Here is a 21051-nt window from a genome sequence, read left to right as displayed (position 1 = left end):
CTGTCTCTCCCCCTCAGCATCCTCACCCTCCCTTTCTCTCCCCCTCAGCACCCTCACCCTCCCTGTCTCTCCCCCTCAGCACCCTCACCCACCCTGTCTCTCCCCTCAGCACCCTCACCCTCCCTGTCTCTCCCCCTCAGCATCCTCCCCCTCCCTGTCTCTCCCCCTCAGCACCCTCCCCCTCCCTTTCTCTTCCCCTCAGCACCCTCCCCCACCCTGTCTCTCCCCCTTTTTATGTGTATGTGGTATATTATGCAAGATGACAATACACATTTTTTTGTATAAAAAAAAATGAAAACTTTTTTTTTTTTTTTTGCAACCTGTGCCCCTTTCCCTCCCCACTTATATGTGTGTCATAGGGGCCCACATCACACTGACTTATATGTCACCCTCTCTCTGTCACCTACTGCCAGTCATCCTCTCCCTGTCACCCACTGCCAGTCTCCGTGTCACCCACTGCCAGTCTCCCAGGCATCCACTGCTAGTCACTCTATACCCAGTCACATTCTCCCACTCACCCTCTCTCCCACTGCCAGTCACTCTCCATCAACCACTAGCTGTCACCAACTGACAGTCACTCTCCCTGTCACCTACTGCAAATCGCTCTCTCTCACACACTCTCCCTGTCCTGTGAGGCCACACCCCTTGTAGTGGGGGGACACCCCTTTTCTGGGAGTGCATGCGCTGCAGTCGCACGCAAATGTACTTGCCCCTTCCATGGTGCCCCCCCTGTCATTTTCTTCTGGATCCGCCCCTGTACACAGCCAACCCCTATTCAACAAGCTATTCTTAGGAAATAAGCCATTATCATCTGTCTGTCCAGTTATGACTTGTAAGACCCTGATAGTACCTAAGGAACCTAAGAAAAAAAGTTGTTGCAATAATCCGCAATACACCAGAATATACAAGAAAAGTATTTTTATTTTTTTTTGCAATTATAGCTATAGCATAGTCGTTCCAAACTTTCTTCAGTCACTGTTCCCTGGAATATCATAATTTTTTTCATAGCACCGCCAGGACACAAGTTTCTTACAGAAAAATTCAGCAAAAATTATTAAATTAAGTAAATTGTGTTTACAGTATATGTCAATCAGAACCGTCTTAACAGTATTGTAGGTCAGGTGCAAAGCGCTACAGTCCTGTCCATCTCTCCACCTGCTTCCATACAGTGAATGTCTGACAGAACTCTGATTGGTGGATAGCTACAGCCATCCACCAATCAGCATGATGACAGCCACTCACTGTCTGGCTGCAGGCTGGGAGGAGGCAGGAAGAGAATGCTGCCTCACCACATGCTTCTGCTCGGAGGCCCCTAGAATTCTGGTGCCCTAGGCAGCTGCCCTGTGTGCCTATATATTCAGATGGCCCTGATGTCATCCTTAGGGTCAGTTATGTGGTGGTAGACAGGACTGTGTGAATGGCATTAGAACGCTGTTGGGGGGGCGTGGTCCGGACAATGCAGGTGTGTCCAGCCACTGTGACCCAAAATATGGCGGGTAGATGCCTGCCAGCGCAGCAGGATGCGCAGGCGGAGAGCTACTCAGCAGGTTCAAAAGCATCACCCCCGTGCAATGCTTTTGCGCTTGTGCAGGGGGGATGGGGGGCAGGGCCTGACATGCGGGGCTGACTAGCCCTGTGCTGGGCGTCCCCCCACGTCAGAGAATCTGATCGTAGATGTACTAAATTTATCTCATCTACGATCATCTCTGAATCCCCCCCTTAGTTCATTTTACCACAAGGTCACCCGGACATCAATAATCTTACTGAGCCTCAAAGTTCTTTTCAATATATTGTTTATTATTTCACAGTAGAATATATGAGCTCAATTCCTACATATAATTCTTATTATATTTTCTAAATATTGCATTTTTTCTAATTTTTGTGCAACTTACCATACATTCTTGAAAACATGAAAAGACACACAGCATACACATCCTACTGACCAATGCGGTCCTCTAATGGCGGATAGATCAATGGAAGGTGGTGTTCTTCAATCACTTTTTTCCTAAACGTTAGAGGAAATCTGCGCCGCTTGTCAGGTATTAGCGGAGAAGGTGGCTATGGGGACCTGAGCTCGGAGGGCCCGCCTTTACAATAAACGTTACATGTGTTATATACATATTTCACCATGGGTTGGTACATAAGGGCCCTTACAAACTTTGGCCTTATATCTAGGTATGCCCCTGGACCTGCTCATTGTAATGTGGCATGATATGAACTAGAGGAACTGTAAGGTGGCAGAATATGAACCGGGGACACTGTATATCATAATGTGAATTTGTGGTACTGTGTTGCATAACATGTCCTGGCAGCCCTACAAAGCGACATAACATGAAGAAGGGCACTACCATGATTCCTAAAATATACTATGGCACTACTATGGGGCACAACATTAACTAGGGCACTGCTATGGGGTACAACATTAACTAGGGCACTGCTATGGGGCACAACGTTAACTAGGGCACTGCTATGGGGCACAACATTAACTAGGGCACTGCTATGGGGCACAACGTTAACTAGGGCACTGCTATGGAGCACAACGTTAACTAGGGCACTGCTATGGGGCACAACGTTAACTAGGGCACTGCTATGGGGCACAACATTAACTAGGGCACTGCTATGGAGCACAACGTTAACTAGGGCACTGCTATGGGGCACAACATTAACTAGGGCACTACTATGGGGCACAACATTAACTAGGGCACTGCTATGGGGCACAACATTAACTAGGGCACTGCTATGGGGCACAACATTAACTAGGGCACTGCTATGGAGCACAACGTTAACTAGGGCACTGCTATGGGGCACAACATTAACTAGGGCACTGCTATGGGGCACAACATTAACTAGGTCACTACTATGGGGCACAACATTAACTAGGGCACTGCTATGGGGCACAACATTAACTAGGTCACTACTATGGGGCACAACATTAACTAGGGCACTGCTATGGGGCACAACATTAACTAGGGCACTGCTATGGAGCACAACGTTAACTAGGGCACTGCTATGGGGCACAACATTAACTAGGGCACTGCTATGGAGCACAACGTTAACTAGGGCACTGCTATGGGGCACAACATTAACTAGGGCACTGCTATGGGGCACAACATTAACTAGGTCACTACTATGGGGCACAACATTAACTAGGGCACTGCTATGGGGCACAACATTAACTAGGTCACTACTATGGGGCACAACATTAACTAGGGCACTGCTATGGGGCACAACATTAACTAGGGCACTGCTATGGGGCACAACATTAACTAGGGCACTGCTATGGGGCACAACATTAACTAGGGCACTGCTATGGGGCACAACGTTAACTAGGGCACTGCTTGGGGCACAACGTTAACTAGGGCACTGCTATGGGGCACAACGTTAACTAGGGCACTGCTATGGGGCACAACATTAACTAGGTCACTACTATGGGGCACAACATTAACTAGGTCACTACTATGGGGCACAACGTGGGGGCACTACTATGGGGCACAACGTTAACTAGGGCATCCCATAGCCAACCTGTACAGGGGACAAGTGTTGTGCAATTAAACAATACTTAAAGCATGGCCTCTATAAGAGGAGATATATAATATTTCAAGTGGTTCCAGTCTACAAAACTTGCTTAAACTTTTGCAAAACCCCAACCGAAACTTTTTGTAAAACCCCAACCGAAACCATCCCCCAAAATTATTTTATTTACAGGACAGGATGGAGGTGTAGTGACAGAGCTGTGTGTGTGTGTGTGTGTGTGTGTGTGTGTGTGAGGTTAGTACAGGAATAGCAGAGAGATACAGGACAGGATGGAGATGTAGTGACAGAGCTGTATGTGTGGGGTTAGTACAGGAATAGCAGAGAGATACAGGACAGGATGGAGGTGTAGTGACAGAGCTGTGTGTGTGTGGTCAGTATAGGAATAGTAGAGATATAAAGGGCAGGATGGAGGTGTAGTGACAGAGCTGTGTGTGTGTGTGTGTGTGTGTGTGTGGGGTCAGTACAGGAATAGTAGAGAGATACAGGACAGGATGGAGGTGTAGTGACAAATATGTGTGTGTGTGTGTGTGTGTGTGTGTGTGTGTGTGTGTGAGGTTAGTACAGGAATAGCAGAGAGATACAGGACAGGATGGAGATGTAGTGACAGAGCTGTATGTGTGGGGTTAGTACAGGAATAGCAGAGAGATACAGGACAGGATGGAGGTGTAGTGACAGAGCTGTGAGTGTGGGGTCAGTACAGGAATAGTAGAGATATACAGGGCAGGATGGAGGTGTAGTGACAGAGCTGTGTGTGTGTGTGTGTGTGTGTGTGTGTGTGTGTGTGTGTGTGTGTGTGTGTGTGTGTGGGGTCAGTACAGGAATAGTAGAGAGATACAGGACAGGATGGAGGTGTAGTGACAGATGTGTGTGGGGTCAGTACAGGAATAGTAGAGAGATACAGTATAGGATGGAGGTGTAGTGACAGTGCTGTGTGTGGGATCAGTACAGGAAAAGTAGAGAGATACAGGACAGGATGGAGGTGTAGTGACAGAGCTGTGTGTGTGAGGTCAGTACAGGAATAGTAGAGAGATACAGGATAGGATGGAGGTGTAGTGACAGAGCTGTCCTGTATCTCTCTACTTTTCCTGTACTGCTGCTGCTCCCAGGCAGGTGAGCTCAGGTTGTTGGTGCTTTTTCGAGTAGTCTCCTTCGGCAGAGGCTAGGACCCCCACCCAGCACTAGACATTGTCAGTAGCTAGTTCAGGGTCAGTGTGGCAGCAGCTGGTTGCATGGGTTGGAACCCAAGGTGGAGGAGGAGAATAGGTGAGAGCTGGTGGCTTGCATGTTGAAGCAGTTTGGTGAAGCAGAGAGGTATCCATTCTGGCAGGCCCTAGTTGGGAAGGCCGGATAGGAGCAATAGGCCTTAGGCCTTTCTGAGAGGCTGGTAGTCCAGTACAGAGACAGGCTTGAGGACTCCGCATTTATAGGAGTATAAACCAAGTCCTCTCAGAGGGTGAGAGGAGGTGGCAGAGGCCTCAGGCACATCTCCTGGATCCTGTAGTGATAAGGTCGGTCCTGCTCAGATTCCATTGTCTTTGGGGATCTGAGCTGAGAAAGTGAAAGTGAAAGAGAAAGTGGTCCTCAGATCCACGTTGCTGCCAACCATCATGTGTAGTGAGGAATCCATGGAGAAGTAGACCATAGAAAGTCAACAGCACTGCAGTGCCTGGTTGCTGGGTGAGGTAGTGACTAGCCCGGTTACTCTAGATCATCTCGGGGGAACTGTTTATGGGAAATGTTTTGCCCCTGAATGGAGATCTCGCCTGGTGTGACCACTAAGTACAATAGCAAAAAACTCTTAATAGATGGACTGAATGATGCAAGACGGAGTGGATGGCTAAATAACTTTGTCTTAATGTGACTGGCCTGCAGAATGGGACCAGGGTGGATGTCCTGAATGATGGAGGCCCAGAATGAAGACATTAAATATGTTGGTCCAGAATGTAAGGCATACAATGTGATGGTTCAGAGATGAAAGCACAGTCTAAGGCATTAATTATGGAGGAATGGAAGGTCTTGATGATGAAGGTTCTTAAGGATGGAGGTCCAAAGTAGTGGGCATAACTCATGCAGAACCTGAGTGAATGGCATTATTGTTGGTGATTCATTATTACGTAAATGAATACATGTGAGCAGCTGTATATGGATGACATTCCACAATGTTCCTATATCTGCGGCATCACATGGAGATCTACGGTAATATGGTAAGGAAACTGAAATGGTCATTAGTAGATACATTTACTATCAGACTAATATCCTGAGCAGTCGTTGTGCTGGTACAGGGAAAAGGGGAATCCTGGCTAATGGCTGCTATATTAAATTTTCATTTCACATATGTACAGAAAGCGCCGAGAGCAGTGGTCATCATTCCACGAGTAGTTAGTGTCATCATAACTCCAAAACTGAGCGCAGTCCTCACCTCCTCCGAGACCATGACCAAACCAGTTATCCGGTTGATCAGACCGCCAAAACCTGAAATACACAACCGAGAACGGTGACAAAAATACTAGTCTACTAATTATATATAACTGCCCCTACTAAATATACTGTAACACCCCAATACCCCGCCTCCTATTACACATTCTCTAATACCCCAACACCCCCGCCTCCTACTTCACATTCTATAATACCCCATTATCCTGCCTCCTATTACACTTTCTCTAATACCCCAAAACCCCCGTCTCCTACTACACATTCTATAATACCCCATAATTCTGCCTCCTACTACACATTCTCTAATACCCCAACACCCCGCCTCCTACTACACATTTTATAATACCCCATTGTCCTGCCTCCTACTACACATTCTATAATACCCCATTATCCTGCCTCTTACTACACATTCTATACTACCCCATTATCCTGCCTCCTACTACACATTCTATACTACCCCATTATCCTGCCTCCTACTACACATTCTATACTACCCCATTATCCTGCCTCCTACTACACATTCTATACTACCCCATTATCCTGCCTCCTACTACACATTCTATACTACCCCATTATCCTGCCTCCTACTACACATTCTATACTACCCCAATATCCTGCCTCCTACTACACATTCTATACTACCACATTATCCTGCCTCCTACTACACATTCTATACTACCCCATTATCCTGCCTCCTACTACACATTCTATACTACCCCATTATCCTGCCTCCTACTACACATTCTATACTACCCCATTATCCTGCCTCCTACTACACATTCTATACTACCCCAATATCCTGCCTCCTACTACACATTCTATACTACCCCAATATCCTGCCTCCTACTACACATTCTATACTACCACATTATCCTGCCTCCTACTACACATTCTATACTACCCCAATATCCTGCCTCCTACTACACATTTTATAATACCCCATTGTCCTGCCTCCTACTACACATTCTATAATACCCCATTATCCTGCCTCTTACTACACATTCTATACTACCCCATTATCCTGCCTCCTACTACACATTCTATACTACCCCATTATCCTGCCTCCTACTACACATTCTATACTACCCCAATATCCTGCCTCCTACTACACATTCTATACTACCCCAATATCCTGCCTCCTACTACACATTCTATAATACCCCATTATACTGCCTCCTACTACACATTCTATACTACCCCATTATCCTGCCTCCTACTACACATTCTATACTACCCCATTATCCTGCCTCCTACTACACATTCTATACTACCCCATTATCCTGCCTCCTACTACACATTCTATAATACCCCATTATCCTGCCTCTTACTACACATTCTATACTACCCCATTATCCTGCCTCCTACTACACATTCTATACTACCCCATTATCCTGCCTCCTACTACACATTCTATACTACCCCAATATCCTGCCTCCTACTACACATTCTATACTACCCCAATATCCTGCCTCCTACTACACATTTTATAATACCCCATTGTCCTGCCTCCTACTACACATTCTATAATACCCCATTATCCTGCCTCTTACTACACATTCTATACTACCCCATTATCCTGCCTCCTACTACACATTCTATACTACCCCATTATCCTGCCTCCTACTACACATTCTATACTACCCCAATATCCTGCCTCCTACTACACATTCTATACTACCCCAATATCCTGCCTCCTACTACACATTCTATAATACCCCATTATACTGCCTCCTACTACACATTCTATACTACCCCATTATCCTGCCTCCTACTACACATTCTATACTACCCCATTATCCTGCCTCCTACTACACATTCTATACTACCCCATTATCCTGCCTCCTACTACACATTCTATAATACTCCATTATCCTGCCTCTTACTACACATTCTATACTACCCCATTATCCTGCCTCCTACTACACATTCTATACTACCCCATTATCCTGCCTCCTACTACACATTCTGTAATACCCCATTATCCTGCCTCCTACTACACATTCTATAATACCCCATTATCCTGCCTCCTACTACACATTCTATATTACCCCATTATCCTGCCTCCTACTACACATTCTCTAATACCCCAACACCCCCGCCTCCTACTTCACATTCTATAATACCCCATTATCCTGCCTCCTATTACACTTTCTCTAATACCCCAAAACCCCCGTCTCCTACTACACATTCTATAATACCCCATAATTCTGCCTCCTACTACACATTCTCTAATACCCCAACACCCCGCCTCCTACTACACATTTTATAATACCCCATTGTCCTGCCTCCTACTACACATTCTATAATACCCCATTATCCTGCCTCTTACTACACATTCTATACTACCCCATTATCCTGCCTCCTACTACACATTCTATACTACCCCATTATCCTGCCTCCTACTACACATTCTATACTACCCCATTATCCTGCCTCCTACTACACATTCTATACTACCCCATTATCCTGCCTCCTACTACACATTCTATACTACCCCATTATCCTGCCTCCTACTACACATTCTATACTACCCCAATATCCTGCCTCCTACTACACATTCTATACTACCACATTATCCTGCCTCCTACTACACATTCTATACTACCCCATTATCCTGCCTCCTACTACACATTCTATACTACCCCATTATCCTGCCTCCTACTACACATTCTATACTACCCCATTATCCTGCCTCCTACTACACATTCTATACTACCCCAATATCCTGCCTCCTACTACACATTCTATACTACCCCAATATCCTGCCTCCTACTACACATTCTATACTACCCCATTATCCTGCCTCCTACTACACATTCTGTAATACCCCATTATCCTGCCTCCTACTACACATTCTATAATACCCCATTATCCTGCCTCCTACTACACATTCTATATTACCCCATTATCCTGCCTCCTACTACACATTCTCTAATACCCCAACACCCCCGCCTCCTACTTCACATTCTATAATACCCCATTATCCTGCCTCCTATTACACTTTCTCTAATACCCCAAAACCCCCGTCTCCTACTACACATTCTATAATACCCCATAATTCTGCCTCCTACTACACATTCTCTAATACCCCAACACCCCGCCTCCTACTACACATTTTATAATACCCCATTGTCCTGCCTCCTACTACACATTCTATAATACCCCATTATCCTGCCTCTTACTACACATTCTATACTACCCCATTATCCTGCCTCCTACTACACATTCTATACTACCCCATTATCCTGCCTCCTACTACACATTCTATACTACCCCATTATCCTGCCTCCTACTACACATTCTATACTACCCCATTATCCTGCCTCCTACTACACATTCTATACTACCCCATTATCCTGCCTCCTACTACACATTCTGTACTACCTCATTATCCTGCATCCTACTACACATTCTATACTACCCCATTATCCTGCCTCCTACTGCACATTCTATACTACCCCATTATCCTGCCTCCTACTACACATTCTATACTACCCCATTATCCTGCCTCCTACTACACATTCTATACTACCCCAATATCCTGCCTCCTACTACACATTCTATACTACCTCATTATCCTGCATCCTACTACACATTCTATACTACCCATTATCCTGCCTCCTACTACACATTCTATACTACCCCATTATCCTGCCTCCTACTACACATTCTATACTACCCCATTATCCTGCATCCTACTACACATTCTATACTACCCCATTATCCTGCCTCCTGCTACACATTCTATACTACCTCATTATCCTGCCTCCTACTACACATTCTATACTACCTCATTATCCTGCCTCCTACTACACATTCTATAATACCCCATTATCCTGCCTCCTACTGCACATTCTATATTACCCCAATATCCTGCCTCCTACTACACATTCTATACTACCCCAATATCCTGCCTCCTACTACACATTCTATAATACCCCATTATACTGCCTCCTACTACACATTCTATACTACCCCATTATCCTGCCTCCTACTACACATTCTATACTACCCCATTATCCTGCCTCCTACTACACATTCTATACTACCCCATTATCCTGCCTCCTACTACACATTCTATAATACCCCATTATCCTGCCTCTTACTACACATTCTATACTACCCCATTATCCTGCCTCCTACTACACATTCTATACTACCCCATTATCCTGCCTCCTACTACACATTCTATACTACCCCATTATCCTGCCTCCTACTACACATTCTATACTACCCCATTATCCTGCCTCATACTACACATTCTATAATAACCCATTATCCTGCCTCCTACTACACATTCTATACTACCCCATTATCCTGCCTCCTAATACACAATCTATACTACCCCATTATCCTGCCTCATACTACACATTCTATACTACCCCATTATCCTGCCTCATACTACACATTCTATACTGCCCCATTATCCTGCCTCCTACTACACATTCTATACTACCCCATTATCCTGCCTCATACTACACATTCTATAATAACCCATTATCCTGCCTCCTACTACACATTCTATACTACCCCATTATCCTGCCTCATACTACACATTCTATAATAACCCATTATCCTGCCTCCTACTACACATTCTATACTACCCCATTATCCTGCCTCCTACTACACATTCTATATTACACCATTATCCTGCCTCCTACTACACATTCTATACTACCCCATTATCCTGCCTCCTACTACACATTATATACTATCCCATTATCCTGCCTCCTACTACACATTCTATACTACCCCATTATCCTGCCTCCTACTACACATTCTATACTACCCCATTATCCTGCCTCCTACTACACATTCTATACTACCCCATTATCCTGCCTCCTACTACACATTCTATACTACCCCATTATCCTGCCTCCTACTACACATTCTATAATACCCAATTATCCTGCCTCCTACTACACATTCTATACTACCCCATTATCCTGCCTCCTACTACACATTCTATAATACCCCATTATCCTGCCTCCTACTACACATTCTATACTGCCCCGTTATCCTGTCTCCTACTACACATTCTATACTACCCCATTATCCTGCCTCCTACTACACATTCTATACTACCCCATTATCCTGCCTCCTACTACACATTCTATACTACCCCATTATCCTGCCTCCTACTACACATTCTGTAACACCCCATTATCCTGCCTCCTACTACACATTCTATACTACCCCATTATCCTGCCTCCTACTACACATTCTATACTACCCCATTATCCTGCGTCCTACTACACATTCTATACTACCCCATTATCCTGCCTCCTACTACACATTCTATACTACCTCATTATCCTGCCTCCTACTACACATTCTATACTACCTCATTATCCTGCCTCCTACTACACATTCTATACTACCCCATTATCCTGCCTCCTACTACACATTCTATACTACCCCATTATCCTGTATCCTACTACACATTCTATACTACCCCATTATCCTGCCTCCTACTACACATTCTATACTACCCCATTATCCTGCCTCCTACTACACATTCTATACTGCCCCATTATCCTGCCTCCTACTACACATTCTATACTACCCCATTATCCTGCCTCCTACTACACATTCTATATTACACCATTATCCTGCCTCCTACTACACATTCTATACTACCCCATTATCCTGCATCCTACTACACATTCTATACTACCCCATTATCCTGCCTCCTACTACACATTCTATACTACCCCATTATCCTGCCTCCTACTACACATTCTATAATACCCCATTATCCTGCCTCCTACTACACATTCTATACTACCCCATTATCCTGCCTCCTACTACACATTCTATAATACCCCATTATCCTGCCTCCTACTACACATTCTATACTGCCCCATTATCCTGCCTCCTACTACACATTCTACACTACCCCATTATCCTGCCTCCTACTACACATTCTATACTACCCCATTATCCTGCCTCCTACTACACATTCTATACTACCCCATTATCCTGCCCCCTACTACACATTCTATACTACCCCATTATCCTGTATCCTACTACACATTCTATACTACCCCATTATCCTGCCTCCTACTACACATTCTATACTACCCCATTATCCTGCCTCCTACTACACATTCTATACTGCCCCATTATCCTGCCTCCTACTACACATTCTATACTACCCCATTATCCTGCCTCCTACTACACATTCTATAATACCCCATTATCCTGCCTCCTACTACACATTCTATACTACCCCATTATCCTGCCTCCTACTACACATTCTATACTGCCCCATTATCCTGCCTCCTACTACACATTCTATACTACCCCAATATCCTGCCTCCTACTACACATTCTATACTACCCCATTATCCTGCCTCCTACTACACATTCTATATTACCCCATTATCCTGCCTCCTACTACACATTCTATAATACCCCATTATCCTGCCTCCTACTACACATTCTATACTACCTCATTATCCTGCCTCCTACTACACATTCTATACTACCCCATTATCCTGCCTCCTACTACACATTCTATAATACCCCATTATCCTGCCTCCTACTACACATTCTATACTACCCCATTATCCTGCCTCCTACTACACATTCTATACTATCCCATTATCCTGCCTCCTACTACACATTCTATACTACCTCATTATCCTGCCTCCTACTACACATTCTATACTACCCCATTATCCTGCCTCCTACTACACATTCTATACTACCCCATTATACTGCCTCCTACTACACATTCTATACTACCCCATTATCCTGCCTCCTACTACACATTCTATACTACCCCATTATCCTGCCTCCTACTACACATTCTATACTACCCCATTATACTGCCTCCTACTACACATTCTATACTACCCCATTATCCTGCCTTCTACTACACATTCTATACTACCCCATTATCCTGTATCCTACTACACATTCTATACTACCCCATTATCCTGCCTCCTACTACACATTCTATACTACCCCATTATCCTGCCTCCTACTACACATTCTATACTACCCCATTATCCTGCCTCCTACTACACATTCTGTAATGTCCCATTATCCTGCCTCCTACTACACATTCTATACTACCCCATTAGCCTGCCTCTTACTACACATTCTATACTACCCCATTATCCTGCCTCCTACTACACATTCTATAATGTCCCATTATCCTGCCTCCTACTACACATTCTATACTACCCCATTATCCTGCCTCTTACTACACATTCTATAATACCCCATTATCCTGCCTCCTACTACACATTCTAAACTACCTCATTATCCTGCCTCCTACTACACATTCTATAATACCCCATTATCCTGCCTCCTACTACACATTCTATACTACCCCATTATCCTGCCTCCTACTACACATTCTATACTACCCCATTATCCTGCCTCCTACTACACATTCTATACTACCCCATTATCCTGCCTCCTACTACACATTCTATACTACCCCATTATACTGCCTCCTACTACACATTCTATAATACCCCATTATCCTGCCTCCTACTACACATTCTATACTACCCCATTATCCTGCCTCCTACTACACATTCTATACTACCCCAATATCCTGCCTCCTACTACACATTCTATACTACCCCATAATCCTGCCTCCTACTGCACATTCTATACTACCCCATTATCCTGCCTCCTACTACACATTCTATACTACCCCATTATCCTGCCTCCTACTACACATTCTATACTACCCCAATATCCTGCCACCTAATACACATTCTATACTACCCCATTATCCTGCCTCCTACTACACATTCTATACTACCATATTATCCTGCCTCCTACTACACATTCTATACTACCCCATTATCCTGCCTCCTACTACACATTCTATACTACCCCATTATCCTGCATCCTACTACACATTCTATACTACCCCATTATCCTGCCTCCTACTACACATTCTATACTACCCCATTACCCTGCCTCCTACTACACATTCTATACTACACCATTATCCTGCATCCTACTACACATTCTATACTACCCTATTATCCTGCCTCCTGCTACACATTCTATACTACCTCATTATCCTGCCTCCTACTACACATTCTATAATACCCCATTATCCTGCGTCCTACTACACATTCTATACTACCCCATTATCCTGCCTCCTACTACACATTCTATACTACCTCATTATCCTGCCTCCTACTACACATTCTATAATACCCCATTATCCTGCGTCCTACTACACATTCTATACTACCCCATTATCCTGCCTCCTACTACACATTCTATACTACCCCATTATCCTGCCTCCTACTACACATTCTATACTACCCCATTATCCTGCCTCCTACTACACATTCTATACTACCCCATTATCCTACCTCCTACTACACATTCTATACTACCCCATTATCCTGCCTCCTACTACACATTCTATAATACCTCATTATCCTGCCTCCTACTACACATTCTATAAAACCCCATTATCCTGCCTCCTACTACACATTCTATACTACCCCATTATCCTGCCTCCTACTACACATTCTATACTACCACATTATCCTGCCTCCTACTACACATTCTATACTACCTCATTATCCTGCCTCCTACTACACATTCTATAATACCTCATTATCCTGCCTCCTACTACACATTCTATACTACCCCATTATCCTGCCTCCTACTACACATTCTATAATACCCCATTATCCTGCCTCCTACTACACATTCTATACTACCCCATTATCCTGCCTCCTACTACACATTCTATACTACCTCATTATCCTGCCTCCTACTACACATTCTATACTACCCCATTATCCTGCGTCCTACTACACATTCTATACTACCCCATTATCCTGCCTCCTACTACACATTCTATACTACCTCATTATCCTGCCTCCTACTACACATTCTATACTACCTCATTATCCTGCCTCCTACTACACATTCTATACTACCCCATTATCCTGCCTCCTACTACACATTCTATACTACCCCATTATCCTGCCTCCTACTACACATTCTATATTACCCCATTATCCTGCCTCCTACTACACATTCTATACTACCCCATTATCCTGCCTCCTACTACACATTCTATACTACCCCATTATCCTGCCTCCTACTCCACATTCTATACTACCCCATTATCCTGCCTCCTACTACACATTCTATAATACCCCATTATCCTGCCTCCTACTACACATTCTATACTACCCCATTATCCTGCCTCCTACTACACATTCTATACTACCTCATTATCCTGCCTCCTACTACACATTCTGTAAAACCCTTTTATCCTGCCTCCTACTACACATTCTATAATACCCCATTATCCTGCATCCTACTACACATTCTATACTATCCCATTATCCTGCCTCCTACTACACATTCTATACTACCCCATTATCCTGCCTCCTACTACACATTCTATACTACCCCATTATCCTGCCTCCTACTTCACATTCTATAATACCCCATTATCCTGCGTCCTACCACACATTCTATACTACCCCATTATCCTGCGTCCTACTACACATTCTATACTACCCCATTATCCTGCCTCCTACTTCACATTCTATAATACCCCATTATCCTGCGTCCTACCACACATTCTATACTACCCCATTATCCTGCGTCCTACCACACATTCTATACTACCCCATTATCCTGCGTCCTACTACACATTCTATACTACCCCATTATCCTGCCTACTGCTACACATTCTATACTACCCCATTATCCTGCATCCTACTACACATTCTATACTACCCCATTATCCTGCCTCCTACTACACATTCTATACTACCCCATTATCCTGCCTCCTACTACACATTCTATACTACCCCATTATCCTGCCTCCTACTACACATTCTATAATACCCCATTATCCTGCCTCCTACTACACATTCTATACTACCCCATTATCTTGCCTCCTACTACACATTCTATAATACCCCATTATCCTGCCTCCTACTACACATTCTGTAATACCCAATGATCCTGCCTCCTACTACACATTCTGTAATAACCCATTATCCTTCCTCCTACTACACATTCTATACTATCCCATTATCCTGCCTCCTACTACACATTCTATACTACCCCAATATCCTGCCTCCTACTACACATTCTATACTACCCCATTATCCTGCCTCCTACTACACATTCTATACTACCCCATTATCCTGCCTCCTGCTACACATTCTATACTACCCCATTATCCTGCCTCCTACTACACATTCTATAATACCCCTTTATCCTGCCTCCTACTACACATTCTGTAATACCCCATTATCCTGCCTCCTACTACACATTCTATACTACCCCATTATCCTGCCTCCTGCTACACATTCTATACTACCCCATTATCCTGCCTCCTACTACACATTCTATACTACCCCATTATCCTGCCTCCTACTACACATTCTATAATACCCCATTATCCTGCCTACTGCTACACATTCTGTAATACCCCATTATCCTGCCTCCTACTACACATTCTATACTACCCCATTATCCTGCCTCCTGCTACACATTCTATACTACCCCATTATCCTGACTCCTACTACACATTCTATAATACCCCTTTATCCTGCCTCCTACTACACATTCTGTAATACCCCATTATCCTGCCTCCTACTACACATTCTATACTACCCCATTATCCTGCCTCCTACTACACATTCTATAATACCCCTTTATCCTGCCTCCTACTACACATTCTATAATACCCCATTATCCTGCCTCCTACTACACATTCTATACTACCCCATTATCTTGCCTCCTACTACACATTCTGTAATACCCCATTATCCTGCCTCCTACTACACATTCTATACTACCCCATTATCCTGCCTCCTACTACACATTCTATAATACCCCTTTATCCTGCCTCCTACTACACATTCTATAATACCCCATTATCCTGCCTCCTACTACACATTCTATACTACCCCATTATCCTGCCTCCTACTACACATTCTATATTACCCCATTATCCTGCCTCCTACTACACATTCTATAATGTCCCATTATCCTGCCTCCTACTACACATTCTATACTAACCCATTATCCTGCCTCCTACTACACATTCTATACTACCCCATTATCCTGCCTCCTACTACACATTCTATACTACCCCATTATCCTGCCTCCTACTACACATTCTATACTACCCCATTATCCTGCCTCCTACTACACATTCTATACTACCTCATTATCCTGCCTCCTACTACACATTCTGTAAAACCCTTTTATCCTGCCTCCTACTACACATTCTATAATACCCCATTATCCTGCATCCTACTACACATTCTATACTATCCCATTATCCTGCCTCCTACTACACATTCTATACTACCCCATTATCCTGCCTCCTACTACACATTCTATACTACCCCATTATCCTGCCTCCTACTTCACATTCTATAATACCCCATTATCCTGCGTCCTACCACACATTCTATACTACCCCATTATCCTGCGTCCTACTACACATTCTATACTACCCCATTATCCTGCCTCCTACTACACATTCTATAATACCCCATTATCCTGCCTCCTACTACACATTCTATACTACCCCATTATCCTGCCTCCTACTACACATTCTATACTAACCCATTATCCTGCCTCCTACTACACATTCTATACTACCCCATTATCCTGCCTCCTACTACACATTCTATACTACCCCATTATCCTGCCTCCTACTACACATTCTATACTACCCCATTATCCTGCCTCCTACTACACATTCTATACTACCTCATTATCCTGCCTCCTACTACACATTCTGTAAAACCCTTTTATCCTGCCTCCTACTACACATTCTATAATACCCCATTATCCTGCATCCTACTACACATTCTATACTATCCCATTATCCTGCCTCCTACTACACATTCTATACTACCCCATTATCCTGCCTCCTACTACACATTCTATACTACCCCATTATCCTGCCTCCTACTTCACATTCTATAATACCCCATTATCCTGCGTCCTACCACACATTCTATACTACCCCATTATCCTGCGTCCTACTACACATTCTATACTACCCCATTATCCTGCCTCCTACTTCACATTCTATAATACCCCATTATCCTGCGTCCTACCACACATTCTATACTACCCCATTATCCTGCGTCCTACCACACATTCTATACTACCCCATTATCCTGCGTCCTACTACACATTCTATACTACCCCATTATCCTGCCTACTGCTACACATTCTATACTACCCCATTATCCTGCATCCTACTACACATTCTATACTACCCCATTATCCTGCCTCCTACTACACATTCTATACTACCCCATTATCCTGCCTCCTACTACACATTCTATACTACCCCATTATCCTGCCTCCTACTACACATTCTATAATACCCCATTATCCTGCCTCCTACTACACATTCTATACTACCCCATTATCTTGCCTCCTACTACACATTCTATAATACCCCATTATCCTGCCTCCTACTACACATTCTGTAATACCCAATGATCCTGCCTCCTACTACACATTCTGTAATAACCCATTATCCTTCCTCCTACTACACATTCTATACTACCCCATTATCCTGCCTCCTACTACACATTCTATACTACCCCAATATCCTGCCTCCTACTACACATTCTATACTACCCCATTATCCTGCCTCCTACTACACATTCTATACTACCCCCATTATCCTGCCTCCTGCTACACATTCTATACTACCCCATTATCCTGCCTCCTACTACACATTCTATAATACCCCTTTATCCTGCCTCCTACTACACATTCTGTAATACCCCATTATCCTGCCTCCTACTACACATTCTATACTACCCCATTATCCTGCCTCCTGCTACACATTCTATACTACCCCATTATCCTGCCTCCTACTACACATTCTATACTACCCCATTATCCTGCCTCCTACTACACATTCTATAATACCCCATTATCCTGCCTACTGCTACACATTCTGTAATACCCCATTATCCTGCCTCCTACTACACATTCTATACTACCCCATTATCCTGCCTCCTGCTACACATTCTATACTACCCCATTATCCTGACTCCTACTACACATTCTATAATACCCCTTTATCCTGCCTCCTACTACACATTCTGTAATACCCCATTATCCTGCCTCCTACTACACATTCTATACTACCCCATTATCCTGCCTCCTACTACACATTCTATAATACCCCCTTTATCCTGCCTCCTACTACACATTCTATGATACCCCATTATCCTGCCTCCTACTACACATTCTATACTACCCCCATTATCTTGCCTCCTACTACACATTCTGTAATACCCCATTATCCTGCCTCCTACTACACATTCTATACTACCCCATTATCCTGCCTCCTACTACACATTCTATAATACCCCTTTATCCTGCCTCCTACTACACATTCTATAATACCCCATTATCCTGCCTCCTACTACACATTCTATACTACCCCATTATCCTGCCTCCTACTACACATTCTATATTACCCCATTATCCTGCCTCCTACTACACATTCTATAATGTTCCCATTATCCTGCCTCCTACTACACATTCTATACTACCCCATTATCCTGCCTCCTACTACACATTCTATACTACCTCATTATCCTGCCTCCTATTACACATTCTATACTACCCCATTATCCTGCCTCATACTACACAATCTATACTACCCCATTATCCTGCGTCCTACTACACATTCTATACTACCCCATTATCCTGCCTCCTACTACACATTCTATACTACCCCATTATCCTGCCTCCTACTACACATTCTGTAATACCCCATTATCCTGCCTCCTACTACACATTCTATACTACCCCATTATCCTGCCTCCTACTACACATTCTATAATACCCCATTATCCTGCCTCCTGCTACACATTCTATAATACCCCTTTATCCTGCCTCCTACTACACATTCTATAATACCCCATTATCCTGCCTCCTGCTACACATTCTATAATACCCCCTTTATCCTGCCTCCTACTACACATTCTATAATACCCCATTATCCTGCCTCCTACTACACATTCTATAATACCCCATTCTCCTGCCTCCTACTACACATTCTATACTACCCCATTATCCTGCCTCCTACTACACATTCTATACTACCCCCATTATCCTGCCTCCTACTACACATTCTATACTACTCCATTATCCTGCCTCCTACTACACATTCTATACTACCCCATTATCCTGCCTCCTACTACACATTCTATACTACCCCCATTATCCTGCTTCCTACTACACATTCTGTAATACCCCATTATCCTGCCTCCTACTACACATTCTATACTACCCCATTATCCTGCCTCCTACTACACATTCTATACTACCCCCATTATCCTGCCTCCTACTTCACATTCTATAATACCCCATTATCCTGCGTCCTACCACACATTCTATACTACCCCATTATCCTGCGTCCTACTACACATTCTATACTACCCCATTATCCTGCCTCCTGCTACACATTCTATAATACCCCTTTATCCTGCCTCCTACTACACATTCTATAATACCCCATTATCCTGCCTCCTACTACACATTCTATACTACCTCATTATCCTGCCTCCTATTACACATTCTATACTACCCCATTATCCTGCCTCATACTACACAATCTATACTACCCCATTATCCTGCGTCCTACTACACATTCTATACTACCCCATTATCCTGCCTCCTACTACACATTCTATACTACCCCATTATCCTGCCTCCTACTACACATTCTGTAATACCCCATTATCCTGCCTCCTACTACACATTCTATACTACCCAATTATCCTGCCTCCTACTACACATTCTATAATACCCCATTATCCTGCCTCCTACTACACATTCTATAATACCCCATTCTCCTGCCTCCTACTACACATTCTATACTACCCCATTATCCTGCCTCCTACTACACATTCTATACTACCCCATTATCCTGCCTCCTACTACACATTCTATACTACTCCATTATCCTGCCTCCTACTACACATTCTATACTACCACCATTATCCTGCCTCCTACTACACATTCTATACTACCCCCATTATCCTGCTTCCTACTACACATTCTGTAATA

General features: G+C 43.8%; 1 protein-coding gene across 2 annotated transcripts in view; it reads right to left on the bottom strand.

Moving 5' to 3' along the window:
- Positions 1 to 956: 956 nt before the first annotated feature.
- Positions 957 to 21051, bottom strand: part of LOC134985596 (asialoglycoprotein receptor 1-like) — a 231019-nt gene continuing 210924 nt past the window's right edge. The window contains exon 10 of one of the 2 annotated variants that reach the window (XM_063950412.1): positions 957 to 6006. In XM_063950412.1, the coding sequence (XP_063806482.1) occupies positions 5850 to 6006 (157 nt within the window). In that variant the 3' untranslated portion in view covers positions 957 to 5849. The remainder of the gene's footprint in view (positions 6007 to 21051) is intronic. The other variant, XM_063950413.1, reaches the window with a different exon arrangement.

The sequence above is a fragment of the Pseudophryne corroboree genome (assembly GCF_028390025.1).
Source record: "Pseudophryne corroboree isolate aPseCor3 chromosome 6 unlocalized genomic scaffold, aPseCor3.hap2 SUPER_6_unloc_1, whole genome shotgun sequence".
NCBI classification, from domain to species: domain Eukaryota; kingdom Metazoa; phylum Chordata; class Amphibia; order Anura; family Myobatrachidae; genus Pseudophryne; species Pseudophryne corroboree.
This window is presented reverse-complemented; position numbering and strand designations above follow the sequence as displayed.